The following is a 15,855-nucleotide window of genomic DNA, read 5'->3' on the forward strand; positions in this document are numbered from 1 at the left end:
TTATAAGACTATATTATATTAAAAAAAATAATTTGGAAATATTTTGTAACTGACACATTGAATTGTTCTTTCAGCTTTCTTCGAATTTGTCAGATTCCACTGTATCGTTGGTCAATCGAAGGTCTTTAGGAAACAAAATGTTATTGAGGTATTCCCGACGTATCAATGTGACACACTCGATCGATTGCACGCTTCCCCGGCTGACCGTCTCGAGATATTTACAAAATCCGACTAATCCTCGATCGTCCAGAGACAACTTCTAGTTTTCTCCAGGTAGCATCGATTATTTGGGCAAGAATAACCCCTCTACGAGTTAAACTATACAGCAAGCTTATATCTGAATAATTTCAATCACAGTAGACGTTGTGCTGGGTCGTTGTCATTCTGTTTCCTATAATCGTATCTTTCTCTTTTCTCAATCACTGCACAAAATAATTAGTAGATTACTTTCTTCGATCATAAGACATGAAAGGGAGACCGAATGTAGAATTAAAAAGACACTAGAAATTCGTTTGAAAGATAAAACCGTCAAGGGCATTTAAAGGTCGACCTTTAAATGAGTTCTTTGACTTCTGTAATCTAACGTATATAGTTAGTTGAACCTTTAAATATTTTGTGGCTCGGCTATCGAACTCGTTAGGTGGTAATCATAGCAAAGATAAAGGTCAACCTTGAGATATCCTTAAAGTCTTCATATCATTTCAAGTAATTCTAAACATCTTCTTGAACTACGTGATCAATTTTTCAGTTTCATATAGCTTGAATAAAACACCCTGTACAAACGACGAAACTGTTTGATCAAGTATTCTTCAGATTGTTTTGTACAGTGTGTGCTGAATGAATCATAATCTTTCATGATTCTTGAATATTTGTGCCGTAATATTATTATGATGTTAATTTTAACTAGTTATAGGACGCTCGAACGACCTTAAAAGTATTTTAAACCAGAGATTCGTTGAACGCATGAGTTTGAAAGTCTAAACTATCAAAGAGGATAGAAAATCGTAAACATCATGGATTCCGTTGGTACGCTCTCAGTCCATCGAGTTGATGCATTTAGTAACGTCATTCTTCATCTTGAAAAAGGGTGTGTTGAATACATGTTGTACCATTTACGTTTCGGGATCTTTTTTCCAACTGCTTACGCATCAACTCGATGGAAAACCTTAATCTAAGAAAAATCGTAGCTAATACTGCGCGTCTTTATGCAATTACATACACATTTACGCGACAGCATTGGCGACGAATGATATGCAAGAAACACGAACCTTGTTTCGATAAAATAGTTCCAGTGAAACCTTCCATTATCACGTTACATCAAGCAACAGTAATTTTTCTGTTTGTTGCAATCTTTGGTTTAATTTCAATTCACCATAAAACAGATCTCTTTCCATTTTGTATATTTGTACCTCACTTCATCTTTAAGAAGGTTAATCACTCAAACTATTACTTTTAAAGTTGCAAACATGTTAAAAGAGCAATATTGAGCAGTAAAATCGTATATTGTTTTGTCGATGATGTAAATTCCATTCGATTCGATTGCACGCGACACCCTCGAGGCTTACAATATGTCCTTAAATTTCACACCAATTTCCTTTCAAGGGTATTTTATGCATTGCACAATTCTTTTCATTCTCTTCGTTTCACAATTACGAAACGAAGGGCGAAATAAATTTTTACGCCAATCACACGTTGACCTCGCACATACTGCACCTGAGTTACAAGGACAACAGGTGTTAATATTTGCATAACCGTTCCTCTCTTTCAGGCTGGTCGTTTTTAACCCATCTGTTCCTTTCGATGACCGCGAAGTTGCCTGCGCGTGTATTGAAGTACAACCTTACACAAGGCGAAAAAGAAGGAACACAAAATACTGGTATTTCTCAGTTAAAATTTTGAAAGAAATTTTTGATTCTATAAATATTAAAAAAAATATATATATACCTTATATACTTCAAATAAGAAACTAACTTTTGTTCATCTGTTTTATAGCAAAATATATTGAAGAAATTGAGAAGACGATACTTCCCTTTACCAAGCAATAATCAACGAGGAAAAAGGCATTCCACGGGAAACGGTGACCTGTAACAATGTAAATTCATGAATGACCGAGAAAGAACATTACGCTCGATTCCCATACAGGTCGGATCAGCGTGATAGAAAAAGAAAGGGCGCGCGAGGAACGCGGGTGAGACGCGTGCAATTATCCCGCTCATTGGAACTCTGTTAACTGGCACCACTTCAAAGGCTGTCTGGTCCGTTCTTCTTGCGTTTCCGCAATAGCTAGTTCACGTTCAAGGGCATCAGCGGCACGTACTTGTCGCTTGGTCGGAATTTGTACTGGGAACATAACCGGTTCGACACCGATTCCGCGTAACCATTTCTGTAACAGATCAACCACGTAATGATTACGCGATTAACTATTGCGAAATTTTCCAGGAACATCTGAGGAGAATTTTAAAAATCATTAAAGAAGCAGAGGAAACACATAAGCACCATCACCATTACCATAATTACAATCACAAACCCGATCACCAGCCTGTAAGCTTATGTCTTATAATAAAATTACGTTTAATCCACAGTCACACATGGACATGAAGATAGTTGTGTTTCTGTTTCAGGACGCTGCGCATTGCCTGGAGTAACGTCTTCAAGAAAAGATATTTGTGGGCGTAATAGTCCCGTGGCAAATCACTAGACTCGTACCGCGTCGAATTCGCCCAAAACACGGGACAACTGAGGAGAGCCGGTGATGTAATCGTTAAGAGTGTATTTAGTCGTTAATCACTTCGAGGGGACTGCTTTTGCTTGTACATTTTTTTCAGCAATATGCCGGGTATAGAAAGAACTTTATGCAATCTTTTAGAATATTAAGGAGATACCGAAAAAATTCTTTTTCTACTTAGAAATATTGAGCAATCAAAATACCATTGAAATAGAAAAAGAATATTCAAATTATACTAATAATCTTTCTAGCGAAATATCAGTGAAGACGAAAAATTCGAAATCGTCTTTTAGAACGTTAAAAAGGTACTAAAATATTCTTCTCTTGTACAATTTTTCTTTTTGTTTTAACATTATAAGTTAATTAAAACTTTGTTTAAAGAAATTCTTTTGAAAACTAAAAAAATAAAAATTCCTCAAAGAAAATATTACACGTAAATGTTTAATTCTATAGACCTACCTCTGCCATTGCGAGCATGGGCGTCTTTCCTTGAAGCAAGTCACCTGTATCACGTTGAAGAAAAGTGCTCCGAGAGTATTCGCCACTTCCGAGTTAAGGTTCTGCAAACATCTACGGAACTTCGCGTCGCAGTCACAATGAGACCGTGTGAACGGTGAATTGTTGCATATACCATGAATACACTCCTGCGGCAATATCGTCATTGGACAATGGTCATGCTCTCTACAACAAGCGTCCTCTGCTGCGTGGTGGCCAAGGTCGTCATACGTCTTGGCCAAAGTGCCTGGTCCACACCATTTTGTACCTGGGTAGATCAATCCACCGCCTGCAGGTTGATTCTGATGCAACATGGAACGTGTTTTATTTATTTGTAGTTCTTCAAAGTCCCCTTAGAATAAATAGTGAAATATTTATTCTTTATTTTATTTTGACAATGTATGATAAAAGTGCGAGTTTATTTAAAAAATAATAATAGTTTCTCAAGACATATTTTATTTAGGTGATAGCTTTAAATTTTTCTATTGTTAGTAGTGCTACTAAGAATTTTACTTACTGATGGAATTGTCTGTGTATGAAGTCATAATCTACTTTAAGCGAATTAAGCGTTCAATCAATTAGGATTTTACTCGATTTCGTCATGGTTCAACGTCTGAAGTGATCGATCGGTACCTTTCCCTTGTCACGAGAGGCTCTACACGTTTCTTCCAAGTCTGCCACGAGGTTGCTCGACATTTGCCTAACTTTTTTCGGGTCAGCTCCAAGAACCATTTTCTGAATAACACCACGGTCGGTATACAAGGCACAGAAGGGTGCGTCTGCATTCAGTTCCACCATTCTGGACATCGTGGTATCTGCCACGAGAACACTAGCCTCACCAGTGTGATTCAACCAGAGTGTCGGTATGAGGATTGCGGGCAGGAGAATCATCTATGAACAAAAACAAAAGAATTAATTTAAAATTACGAACAGAAGTCATTTCTAATTGGTTTAAACACTCTATTGTTCTTGTCATACTAAATCTTGTAAGTAATTCATTCAATGATGAATGTATATATTACAGTTCATGAGTCATATTAAGATTCCAATTTTTTCTCATTGAAATGTTGCGTAACTCTATTAAAATGCGTGCTGAAGATAAGATTAGTATCTTATTTAATGTGTTTATTTTTATGATGATCTTCAGTTACGATACTAATTAAAACCGTGTCATACCAAATATTCTATTCTATTACTTCGTAAAGCGGCAGATATTCTTCATTCTCAATGCAAAAAGCCTTCTGTTGATCAACCTATCTTTGTGTTCCTTGATCACTCGAAATTTTACTCCCTGATGAATGTTTTTAACGGGGACAGTGGGTCGATGATCTGCAAACGTTTCCCAACTTTTCAGTGACTGTATGGAGTACAGGACTGTATGTACAAATACCAATATTGTTGTACTCTAACTGCATTTCGTCTTTAGTTTCACTTAAGCACACAGTGTTAGCACTTATGCAAAACTTGAGTGCCTTTTATGATCATAATAAAATTTAAAGAATTTTTTAATCATTAATAAAAATACGAAATATCATCTAAGTTATAAGAAACGAGTGCTTTTTACAATAATTTAACATAATTTAGAATAATTGTTCTTTTTCTATTCCTTTTTATATTATCTTTGGTATTCTTTAATTAATATAACAACTTTGATAACTGAATATTTTTATTTTCAGATCAAACTTGAATCCCCATGAGCACATCTCACTATTAACATGTTTCTATGAGTCAGGACTCCATTATAATGATAACGGATCTAATAAAAACTGATTACATTACATGGACAGGACAAAGTGATATTTTTTTTTTCTTAATCCGACATTAATCGTTGCTTGTTGAACTGACCGTCTGAATAGATTGACCCGCAGGAATTCCGGTCGCTTTAACGAACAAGTTGGAGGGTAGATCAATTAAATGTTATGAAACGGTATATTCTTTGCTAGCTTCAGCTATCATAACCATGACAAAGATTTACCTTGACTGTTTCTTTTCCAAAGGTTCACGAACAACATCTTTTTTTACTCTTCTTGGCATGTTGATAAATTATTCCACTTTGTCTATATCGCTTTAATTTATTGCTTTTTAAATGTTAAAACTTGTTGCATTTTAAGAGGAAGTATCTTTTAATTTAAAATTCAATTCACCGTTTGTATTGAAAGATAAAAAAGACTATTTATGAGATATCAACATAATAAAAACAAATGATAATTGAAAATATTAATAAACATGACCACGTTTGCATCTGCATAAATATACATCTTTCTGAGCTAGCAAGGTAAACATATAACAAGGTCCATAACTTCCTGTACATTAAATTGATCGAATTTTCTTTAGCAATTTAAAAGATATGTGTATTATTTTACAACGTATCATTTATATAAATTATATATATTATTTTAAATGGATATAGAAAGTTTCTATTTACATATTTCCTATGTATTTACGTATTTTCTCTTATTACACATTTCCTATGTAATAATGTTTCTCTAATTTCAAAGATAATTCTCTCTGCACCATCACCATCAAGCCATTTATACAATAGAATAATACTCATCGCAATGAGACAAAAGCACTTACTGTCGATTTGAAGAAATCAAAACGTTGCAGAAGCATCCACTATACGCAACAACGAAAATCTCAAGTGCCTTCTTCTACATGGACATCGTATTGAAGCTTCACACCACCTCTAGGTTTTCATTTGTCACTACCTACTCATCTCAAAATCAAAGACTTCTATAATATATAAAAAATCTGCATAAAATATATAAAGGCTTAAATCTCTCTACTAAAGGACGCACGATTCTCTTTCAGCTTCAAGAACTCATAGAAAAGGAAGAAAATCCTCTACAGACAATCGCGAATCGAGGAAAAGTCGACATCTGCGATTTGATCAAGGAGTGGACACCCGAAGCAGTGGCTTCGAGGAACGTCGAGCAACTAATGATGCTTCACCTTTCTCGAGAATCACTTCCAAAGATCCTTCAAGGACAACAATTCTTATAAGGTCGCTAGGAGATAAGGAACAAAGACCAAACCGTTGAAGGTTTCTTACTTCTGTCCTTTCCTCTGACGCGTTGAAATCGTGAAGGAGATCGGCTCATGGAGAAATAAAAGCGAGAAGAGACGTTCGAAAACGAGGGCGATGAACGACCTTGCAAATACCTGTAAGAACGACTTGAGATTCGATATGGGATGATTTTAAATGGCTTTTAAGTAACCTTCGGAGATTGGCGTCAATGGAAATTGCTGTTTTCTATGCTGATCTTTTTCGTATAATTATGTAAAGAAGACTATGGAACGTAAACAGATCCTAAAATAATCTCTATGTTGCTTGGACTTCAACTTTTCTACCTGAAATTTATCTATAGATGATTTTGGACTAAATAATCTACGTAATTTTTTCCTATTTCTCTGTTACTTTGTTTGCAAAATTTGAATATAAAACAGAATAATAATCATTTAATAATTTTTGTAGGCATTGTGTATTTTGACATAAGAAGCTTCCCGTGAGATGGACTTGCTCTTTTAGCGAAAAGAATTAACTTTCAGTTATAAGAGATATTTACTCAAATCTTAATGGTATGGTTCCAACTATCAATATTTATTTCGAAGGGCAAAAATTAATAAGAAATTAAAGATTTGTAAAAAGTATGTTTGTCGTGTACAACTATATGCAAACGAGGAGCAAAGATCATAAGTAGTAATGGCATCAAATGCCTAGATCGACGCAAATTAACACCGTCCAACGGCGCAACTTGTTCGGTCGATAGAAATTTAATCTAATTAGCGCGATTAGATCGTCCCAGATTGGGGAGGTGACAGATCCTGCGAGTCTCACGTGAGAATTGTCACCCCACGTTGCAAAATTGAACCAGATATCGTGAATCTGGGTCAGCCGGCTTCGTTGACGAACTTGTCTCTTGAACCTGCGCCAATTCACACCGGATAACCCTGTGATCAACTGGTAAATCAAGCGTGACTCAACCGCACTGACCTACCTTCGTTCATTTGCAAGGGTTACCCATCCTAAATCATAATTACACCTTTGTGTCACTGAACATCGTCAACCCTCCACAAGAAAAAAAAATGCCATAAATTTCTTTTCATTTACAGTATTATGTTTTTCAAAGAAAGACCTCTCAGAGTTTGGAAAAACTATAAGAAAATTCTATGACTTTCAAATTATCAGATATCACGGTAGGCTAATTAGGATAAACACAAGTCACTGTCAAATTATTTCTTAATGATCCTTATTATCTCATTTTCAGGAAAAAGTTATGTCAACAATTCTCTATCTGCAAGCGTAGACAACAAGGAATTTTCTTATCTTAAAGAACCCGCCTTGCGTCCACTCTCACTTGTGATCGAACAAAGGGAACTACTTTCAGTGTTGTAGAATGTGCATTGAAAAGTGGCAAAAATTAGACATAGAACAAATGACATTACAATGTATCGCGCTGCAGGGTTTATGAAAGAAGCCAAACATGGTAAAAATGAAAATGTAAGCACAACAAAGTATCGTAATAAGGTATTGCGATGGGGGCCAAGAAATTAGAAATTAGCCATGCTCTGACGTCACGAACAATTCCCGAGGAATCGTTCCTCGTTGCGATATACTCATTGCACGCGCCGCTTAAATCGATCAATTACCCTGTAGAAAAGTTGTGCACGTGCAGTGGTGAGCATGTTCATCTTGCTGTTTCACCAGTCACGATCACCGAGGACGCAAGTTCAATCTCAATGGCTCGAATAATAAAATTGTTACGTGAATAAATGAAGACGTTGGAAGTACATTGATTTAAAGGTGAGTTTATAAGACTAATTGAAAGATCAAGGAAAGCGAAACGAGTTCGAGTCGAGGGAATAACGCGAAACTCACTGAAAGAAGAGGCATGGTGCGCAAGGAGCAACCAACAACCCCCACCGCTGGCTGCGCACCCCGGAAACCGCAACGCGACTCGAGCTACTGCAGTGCGCAACAACCCCTCAGCTGACCGACACCGATCCTGTGGAATTTTACGTTGGAGGTAACAAAAGCATCATCAGGAGGCACAATTTAAATATTTTGGATTTTAATAATTTTACTGATCGAAATATTGTTGGTACGAAAGGAGACAGTGGAAATACTGAAATCTGTTCAAGTTTAAACCTTGACTTAATGTTGCTGGTTTGTTAATTTTTAAATTTGGAATCTATACATGGAAACAATATGAAAGCATGTATATTTATCCGGAAAAAGTACATACTCGTTAACAATGAATATGTATTAGACTTTTATAATGATCACTATTAATACGTAATGGATACATTTTTAAAATATCTTAATGAGCGTGTAATTCCGCTGTGCATTGCAGAGTTTAGAGGTGAATATAATTTTGTATGAAGGTGTCTCCTTTCGTTCAATTTATTCGATCAATTTATCTATTCAGTCACAGTAACAATGTAATTCTACTTCCTATAAAATTATAAAAGATTCCTTTTGCGTAGTAGTTAAAGATTCACGCCATTCAAAAAATACAATTTTTGGAAATATCGTTTATCGATTCCTCACGCGTATGCTTGTTAAAGGAAATATTTTGAATAATGTATGCGTCTGGAACGTACGCGTATGGAATGTAACTTTATACTATCATTTTGAACTAAACAATCTCTACTAAAGTCTCAACTGAAATTATTAAATTTTCAACTTAAAAAAATGACGAAGATGATTAACATATATTATATTTTCTAAACTAAGTAACTGTTTCAAAAGCAAGAGGGATCTAAACTTTTAAACAACTTGATACTAAAAATAATATATAAAAGCGTGACAAATTAATGTACATACACTGAAGAATTATTTGAAATCCTGTTCAACTTCCGTAGACAATGATCAATTGTTTTCCTTTATCTACAGAATCACGATCATCCAAAAAAGGTCTCTTCAGTCTCACAGAAACATGGACCTTGAAACAGGGTGATGGTCGACGGATGTCCTTTCTGAACAAAGATTTGCTTTATGTCTTCTCAACGGCCGTTATCAAACTGATCGTTGAAACGGGTCGTCAGGATACTAATATTCCGTGGCATATATATATATATGAACTCGTGGTCCAGATTACTCGGGGGAAATTCCGAATCACGTGATACATCACATATTTGCAACTGTAGAACATTTAATTCCGCTTGTCGCAAATGGATTGGATTAATTCGTCGAGGGCGCAACATGCTGCCGACATTCTTCCTTCTGTCAGAAATTTTGTAATTTTTCAACATTTTAATACCGCTCGACATAGACCATTTGCAAACAGTACGATTTTCCCTCAACGTCGACAACAGAATTGTCCATTACTGCGGATTGAGGATGATTAAGAACGATTAGAAATTTATATAAACTTTAGAAATTAATTCTAGGTTTTTATAGCTTCTTCTGAAATTACTTAAAGCGTTTGAATTTTATAATCTTTTAATTTGTTTTTTTCAAAAATGAACCCCTTTTTCAAGCAATTTCAGATTTCTCCCAAAGTAACTAAGGCAGTTTATATGGAGTACAAAAAAGGAATACTTCGTTCGCGTTTCAAAACAACTCATTTTATTCATGATAGTCACAGCAAAAAAATAAAAATAGTTTATTCCTTACATAGTCTTTCGTTCTCGTTTCATATTCTACTTCTAATTTATCGCAGTGTGCAAATGTCGTGACTGATAATTTCATCAAAGTCAGAGGAAGAAAATAGGAATATTCGTTCTATTGATGAAAAAATAGATACCGATAAAACGAAAAGGTATTCATCCTTATCGAGATCAAGGTATTTCGAACAAACTTATAAAATTTTGAATTTAAGGAATCCATACGACTTCATTCGTGTCATAATCTGAAATGGCGGCTTTGGTATTCTCTTCCGGTTTACTTGTGTCTTCTTCTTCGCTTCCGGCTAACGTGTGATACACCTTGCATCCCGTATTGGCTACCCATTGGACAGCATCTCCTATTTTTCCTGCAGCTTTAGAAACCACGTTCCCAAGATTCTCAGTAGTGAAAGTATGTGGGTCCACAGTGATATCCAGGGTATTGTTACCATGGGGACATCCACTTTGAGATATAATACTCAAATCAAAGGGATCCACGCCGAAGTTGGTCAATTGCCGACGTAGAAGGTCCACGTAGGTCTTGTCTAATTCTCGATGCCTAGAGAGGATTGTTGCACTCTGACGATGTGCAAACGTCAGCTTCTGGCACGTAAATATGCCTGCATAATTGTCGTAATCCGTGGAGAATATTACGTGGGACGCACTTCTAGCTACACCTTTAATAAATTAAAATGACGATTACTATGGATATAATAGGGCAAATTGTTAGGGATTCTTTGAAATTTTTGATGAATTAATTTAGTTTTACTGAGAAATTGTCTTCTCTCTTCGCTTACTATAATTCCTTTACGCTTCTTATGCATCTATTTTCATATCACACGTTTATATACTTTCTTTTTCCCATATATTTTGATATTTTCTTGTATCTTTCTGCCTTTTAAATCCCTGTGCATTTTTACACTTTTAACCCCTTCCATTTCCTTCTTTATTTTTTACATTCCTTATGTTATATAACTTTTTATCTCTAACTATAAAAATTCCTACCAAATTTTCTATCAATTCCACATAAATTAACAATCGATATCAAATCATCGAAAAAATCTTTTTTAAACCGAACAATTGAACATAACATCTTTCTCTAAATCCTGAAGCAATCGAAGACTACAATTGACTAATTTGTATGCATCTTTCTTCCAATACGATCGTGATACTTACTAAGAGGAAAACGAACTTCCATTCGAGCCGGCGTGCTTGGTTCCGGTACGCTCAATTCACCGATGTAATGATATTCGTGCTTCAATGGTGTAAGACCTGCGCATAGAGACGTCGCTTCATTACGGATAATTCATCCCACTTGCCAGACAGTTATCCTATTGACATGCTTTTATGAGTCCCGATGGGATCCGACGTTCTCCTTCTTTATTAATTCAAAAGCTTCCAGCAATATATACATACCCAGCGCGACCGAGACGACTGTAAAAGATCTTACCTTTTTCTCGTCGCGCGCTGCTGGCTATTGTTAGTATCGTTTACAGACAGAACGTCGCGTAGGATTCACCCACGCAATCTCTGCGTTTCTTTAAATCTTCGCAAAACTTTTTCAACTTTTTTATAACTTTCTTTGTTCTCCTTTAAATTTTAAAATTAACCAAGTTGTCGAGTTAGCATTTTCGTTTTCATTAGTCGTGACGCCTCTTTTTTTTATTATTAACATTTGTTCGTTTTTTTCGTTAAATTTCGTTAATCTTACATAAGAAGATATCTTACCTAATATTGGATGATCTGAATCTTGCGCTATAATGTATTCACCCGGTTCTTCTCCACGAGTATAGTTGTAAGTGATGCATTTGCTGGCAGTCGATGTTTTCTGAATTACGTACCATACTCCTAAAAACTAAAATTTTTGAGTTACTATAAATAAAAATCAATTCCGTTTAAATATCAATTAACTCACTTTGCTCATTTGAAATCCTTGCATTGGTTCCACAAGGGGGCAACCACCCATGTGATACGTATGTGCCCTGGAGAGCACAAAGCATCCCAAGAGAAATATTAAAGAGAATACTGTCCTCATCTGTAAATAAAAATTTTTATAATAGATAAAACAAAAATAACCGTTATAATAACGATGTTTTTATGATTACAATTTTAATTTCTGTCTAATAATAATTTCGAGTATCGATTAATATTTTTACATTTCCGAAGAATCTCCAAGAAATGCATTATCAAAATGCATAGAATCAATGTTTTTCAAATGACGATTTAGTTTACATAACATTATCTTTGTTTAGAAATATAATGGGAAAGATATCTTACTTGGTAGAATCAGTAGTTAAAAATACTTTTGCTAGTATATAACGACTCTTGAAAAGTTGCTATATAGTATATTAAAAAATACGACTAGACGTTCTTAAAATCGAAACAAAGCGCGGAAATGATTATATATCTTATTATGTTTGAATTTCCCAAATAAAGGAAAAGCTATCACGGAGCAAAGATTAACATTAACATCGATGACCTCAGCTACAGTGCAATGTATAACTTATTGCGAAAGAATCAGTTTCCTTGTGTTAAACATAAAATGATGAAAAAATGATGTACTTTTTATCTCTATGGCGTTAATTAACATACACGCCACAAGATGGAGAACAATTTCAGCCTGTCTGACATATTCTTGATTTATGTAACGCAGTAATGGTCAAAGAACTCGAGATGTAATTAATGTTATCTTCCTGTCACATTCGTTTAATAACACAAATACATTTTTGCCAAAATAATGAAAAATAAATTAACGTAATATTCATTTAGAAATTATTTTGAACTATTAAAAAATATTTGATAAAAATACACTTTTATTTACCAACACTAATCAGTGAAAGTTCATACTATACCGAAATCGTTTCAGAATATATGTAGATTTTATTTAAATATGTCTATAAAAGTCACCGACCTTTTGTAATATACCTAAATTGCAAACACAAAGATCGATAAAAATGCAATGTATGATTTTAAGATGTAATGCGTTTAATATATTAAACGGGTATACTCACTGTGACGTGATGTTGTGGAACTCTGTACTGGTACTGTAAACACTAGCTTCGACGGAGGAGGATTTTATGAGACATACCCCACTCTCGATCCAATTATGGGTCACGCATGCTTTGAATGAGTAGCATGGTCCGACCAAACACGTTATTTCTAAAGAATCTGTAGAAATGAATCGATTTCTTGTATTGCCTTATAGTACTAAATTATTTTACAAAAATAGTGAAGGTACAGTATAATTAATTTACTCGTATATATTCTTTACTACTATTTTAATACTATAATATATTTTCCTTGTACAAAAATAAAAACAACGAAATTTTCGATCCATATCTTTTATTAAAGTATAAAATATTATAAATATATGATATTCTATAATATTAAATTTCTAATTATTTTATTAATAGCTCATTATTAAATAATTTACGATATATAAAAAATGAGACAGATATATGTAAATTTTATACATATTTTTTCTAATAAATATTTATATATTTGTACCTATTAAAAAGGAGCTAAAGATAAGGGTTCCGCGTAATTTTGCTATACCGCTGTTCGCGATGAGTCATTTTCATCCGTAGAAATCAAGTTGGTTGTTCCAGGAATTGCTAACATCATGTACGGTTTCATTCTTTTCTTCTCTGTAATATTTTAACTTAATATACATATTATGAGATAAAAGAAAACATTACAGTATGGAAAAGTAATAGTATACATACGTATTCTTTTGTGACTACAAAAGTGATTAAATAAGTTATGATGAAAATATCGAGATTTCTTCCGCATCGACACATTAAAGATATGTTATATTTAAATAAAATATTGTCATTTATTTTAGAATAAAAGTACAAAAGATATATTTTCAACGAGCGTGTGAATTTTTCAGTGATATGTACACATGCCAATAGTGATATATCCTCAGCTAAATTTCTAATATTATCAAATATGTTATTTCTCTTACAACTAGAACACTTACAATACGTTCTCTGAATAATGAAGAAATAATTTTTCTATTCAATATATAATGAAATGATGTCTAAAGACACGACATTATAATATTTTTATTAAAATGAATAAGTAATAGGTATGAAAAAAAACTAAAGTAAATTCTAATGAATACATAAGATCATAATATCGCCTCGTTATTAACTTTATCCGTCTGTATGCGAGAAAGATGAATCTCTTGAATACCAAATTGCTACAGATCGTGTTTGCTTGAGTACACTACAATGACCTATTATAACAGAAATTTGCAATTGTGCTGTCTAAACATAATATAATTGCGAATGCAAAACAAAAATTCTTCATACAAATTCCCCATATATGATGAGCAAAGTCAAAAAAAAAAAAATGCGGTCATACATACGAATAAATTAAACATTTCGGTATACCCTGAGACATATTTTCTATGTAGTCACACAATAAAAACGTCACAATATCTGAGCAACATATATTTATCCATTCCCGTCTTTTCTCCGTGTTATGCTGGTGGCAATTTTGAAATATCTAAATCGTTAAAGTAAGGATGTTTTAAAGCAGCTCGAGCCGATATTCTATGAACAGGGTCATATATAAGCATCATTTGCAGGAGATCAAGCCCATCTGCATCTAATGTCTTTACTTGTGATTCCAAATTATTTGTTATCCAATTTGGAAAAGTAGCTTTGTAATCCGACAATTGCGTTACACCTGGCCATATTTCTTCTGTAGGTGTTCTTAGTATCCTACAAAATATCCATTATTATTTTATATTCAATTTATATTAAATTATGATCTAACATATTGTATCCTACCCACCGGAATATTCTAAATAACTGATCAATTTCACTATCTCCTTGGAATAGTGGCTTTTTTGTTGCCATCTCAGCAAATATGCAACCAATACTCCAGATATCAATAGCACATGAATATCTATTGGCACCAAGGAGTATTTCTGGAGCTCTGTACCACAAAGTGACTACTTCATGAGTATATACTCTAACTGGTATTCCAAATGCTCGCCCAAGACCAAAATCTGCTACCTTGATCAACCCATTTTTATCAATTAATAAATTTTGAGGCTTTAAATCACGATGTAATATTCTACGTTTGTGGCAGAAGAGAATAGCACGTGTAATCTAAAAAAAAAATCAAATATAATTATTTTAGTTTTTACGAGACATTTTACAGTGTTTATTATAAATACCAGTGGTAATTGATATTTTTCAAAACTATTTATTAATATGTTTAAAATTACCTTATTCATGCAGTATAATAAATATTATTTTATGAATTAAAAATGTTTTCAAACCTGATATAAATAAGATTTCACCATCTCTGGTTCCATTAATTTTCCAGTACCTAAACTATCCATATATTTTTTTAAATCCATAGTAAGATATTCAAAGATCAAATATAGTCTAGTTTCTTCCGTCAACACTTCCATTAATCTAACAATATTGGGATGTGGCAATTCTTTGAGCAAAGAGATCTCACGAATTGCTGTTGATGGTATTCCCTCATCATCACTTTCCAAACGAATCTTTTTCATAGCTACTATTTCTCCAGTTTTCCTATGCTTTCCCTTGTATACTACTCCATAAGTACCTGTGAACATTTTTTTTACTACAATGCTATCCACCCTCTCATCTTTCCAGATTATACAAAACTGTAGTAATTAAAGTACTTTCCATTATACAAACCAAAAGTACATATAATTAAAAGCAATTATTTTACAGTCCGAGCAGTGTGCTTAATGATTATGACTTTTGAAATACTTATCTTTTAATAACCTCGATTAATAGCACAAGTTTAACAAAATTTACAAATTTTATCATTCAGTGTAATAAATTAAAGATCAAAAGACTACACTTTGATATAAAATTATCCAAAATATTTTTGGATTACAAATAAACATAATCTTGAAATACATGATAAAAAAAAGTGCTAACTAAAAAAGCACAATTTGCAAAGTGCTATCCAAAACCATTCACCTTCACCGATTTTTTCAATCTTCACAAAATTATCCATAGTGATTATAT

At 33.7% G+C, this 15,855-nt stretch overlaps 3 protein-coding genes across 5 annotated transcripts; all 3 read right to left on the minus strand.

Moving 5' to 3' along the window:
- Nucleotides 1-1,931: 1,931 nt before the first annotated feature.
- On the minus strand, nucleotides 1,932-9,343 carry LOC108546616 (acidic phospholipase A2 PA4). Of its 3 annotated transcripts, XM_017898809.1 has the most exons (5): nucleotides 9,048-9,338; nucleotides 8,100-8,226; nucleotides 3,854-4,111; nucleotides 3,185-3,522; nucleotides 1,932-2,383 (listed from the first exon to the last, which is right to left on the minus strand). In XM_017898809.1, exons 2-5 carry the CDS (start codon nucleotides 8,112-8,114, stop codon nucleotides 2,284-2,286), a joined length of 711 nt encoding a protein of 236 aa, XP_017754298.1. In that variant the 5' UTR covers nucleotides 8,115-8,226; nucleotides 9,048-9,338; the 3' UTR covers nucleotides 1,932-2,283. The 3 variants fall into 3 exon arrangements, with proteins under 3 accessions (XP_017754298.1, XP_017754299.1, XP_017754297.1); XM_017898810.1 differs by lacking the exon at nucleotides 8,100-8,226 and having other exon boundaries at nucleotides 9,048-9,343; XM_017898808.1 differs by lacking the exons at nucleotides 8,100-8,226; nucleotides 9,048-9,338 and adding an exon at nucleotides 7,871-8,087.
- A 432-nt stretch (nucleotides 9,344-9,775) lies between these two features.
- LOC108546597 (apolipoprotein D) lies at nucleotides 9,776-12,910 on the minus strand. Its single transcript, XM_017898785.1, has 5 exons — nucleotides 12,841-12,910; nucleotides 11,745-11,864; nucleotides 11,558-11,684; nucleotides 11,006-11,101; nucleotides 9,776-10,506 (listed from the first exon to the last, which is right to left on the minus strand). The coding sequence occupies exons 2-5, from the start codon at nucleotides 11,862-11,864 to the stop codon at nucleotides 10,040-10,042; spliced, it is 810 nt and encodes a 269-aa protein (XP_017754274.1). The 5' UTR covers nucleotides 12,841-12,910; the 3' UTR covers nucleotides 9,776-10,039.
- Nucleotides 12,911-13,978: 1,068 nt separating this feature from the next.
- Nucleotides 13,979-15,844, minus strand: Cdk1 (Cyclin-dependent kinase 1). The gene is made up of 4 exons (XM_017898794.1): nucleotides 15,808-15,844; nucleotides 15,126-15,421; nucleotides 14,633-14,952; nucleotides 13,979-14,559 (listed from the first exon to the last, which is right to left on the minus strand). The coding sequence occupies exons 1-4, from the start codon at nucleotides 15,842-15,844 to the stop codon at nucleotides 14,316-14,318; spliced, it is 897 nt and encodes a 298-aa protein (XP_017754283.1). The 3' UTR covers nucleotides 13,979-14,315.
- Between the last annotated feature and the right edge of the window lie 11 nt (nucleotides 15,845-15,855).

This window comes from Eufriesea mexicana, unplaced genomic scaffold (genome assembly GCF_001483705.2).
Source record: "Eufriesea mexicana isolate 0111107269 unplaced genomic scaffold, ASM148370v2 scaffold752, whole genome shotgun sequence".
Lineage (NCBI taxonomy): Eukaryota > Metazoa > Arthropoda > Insecta > Hymenoptera > Apidae > Eufriesea > Eufriesea mexicana.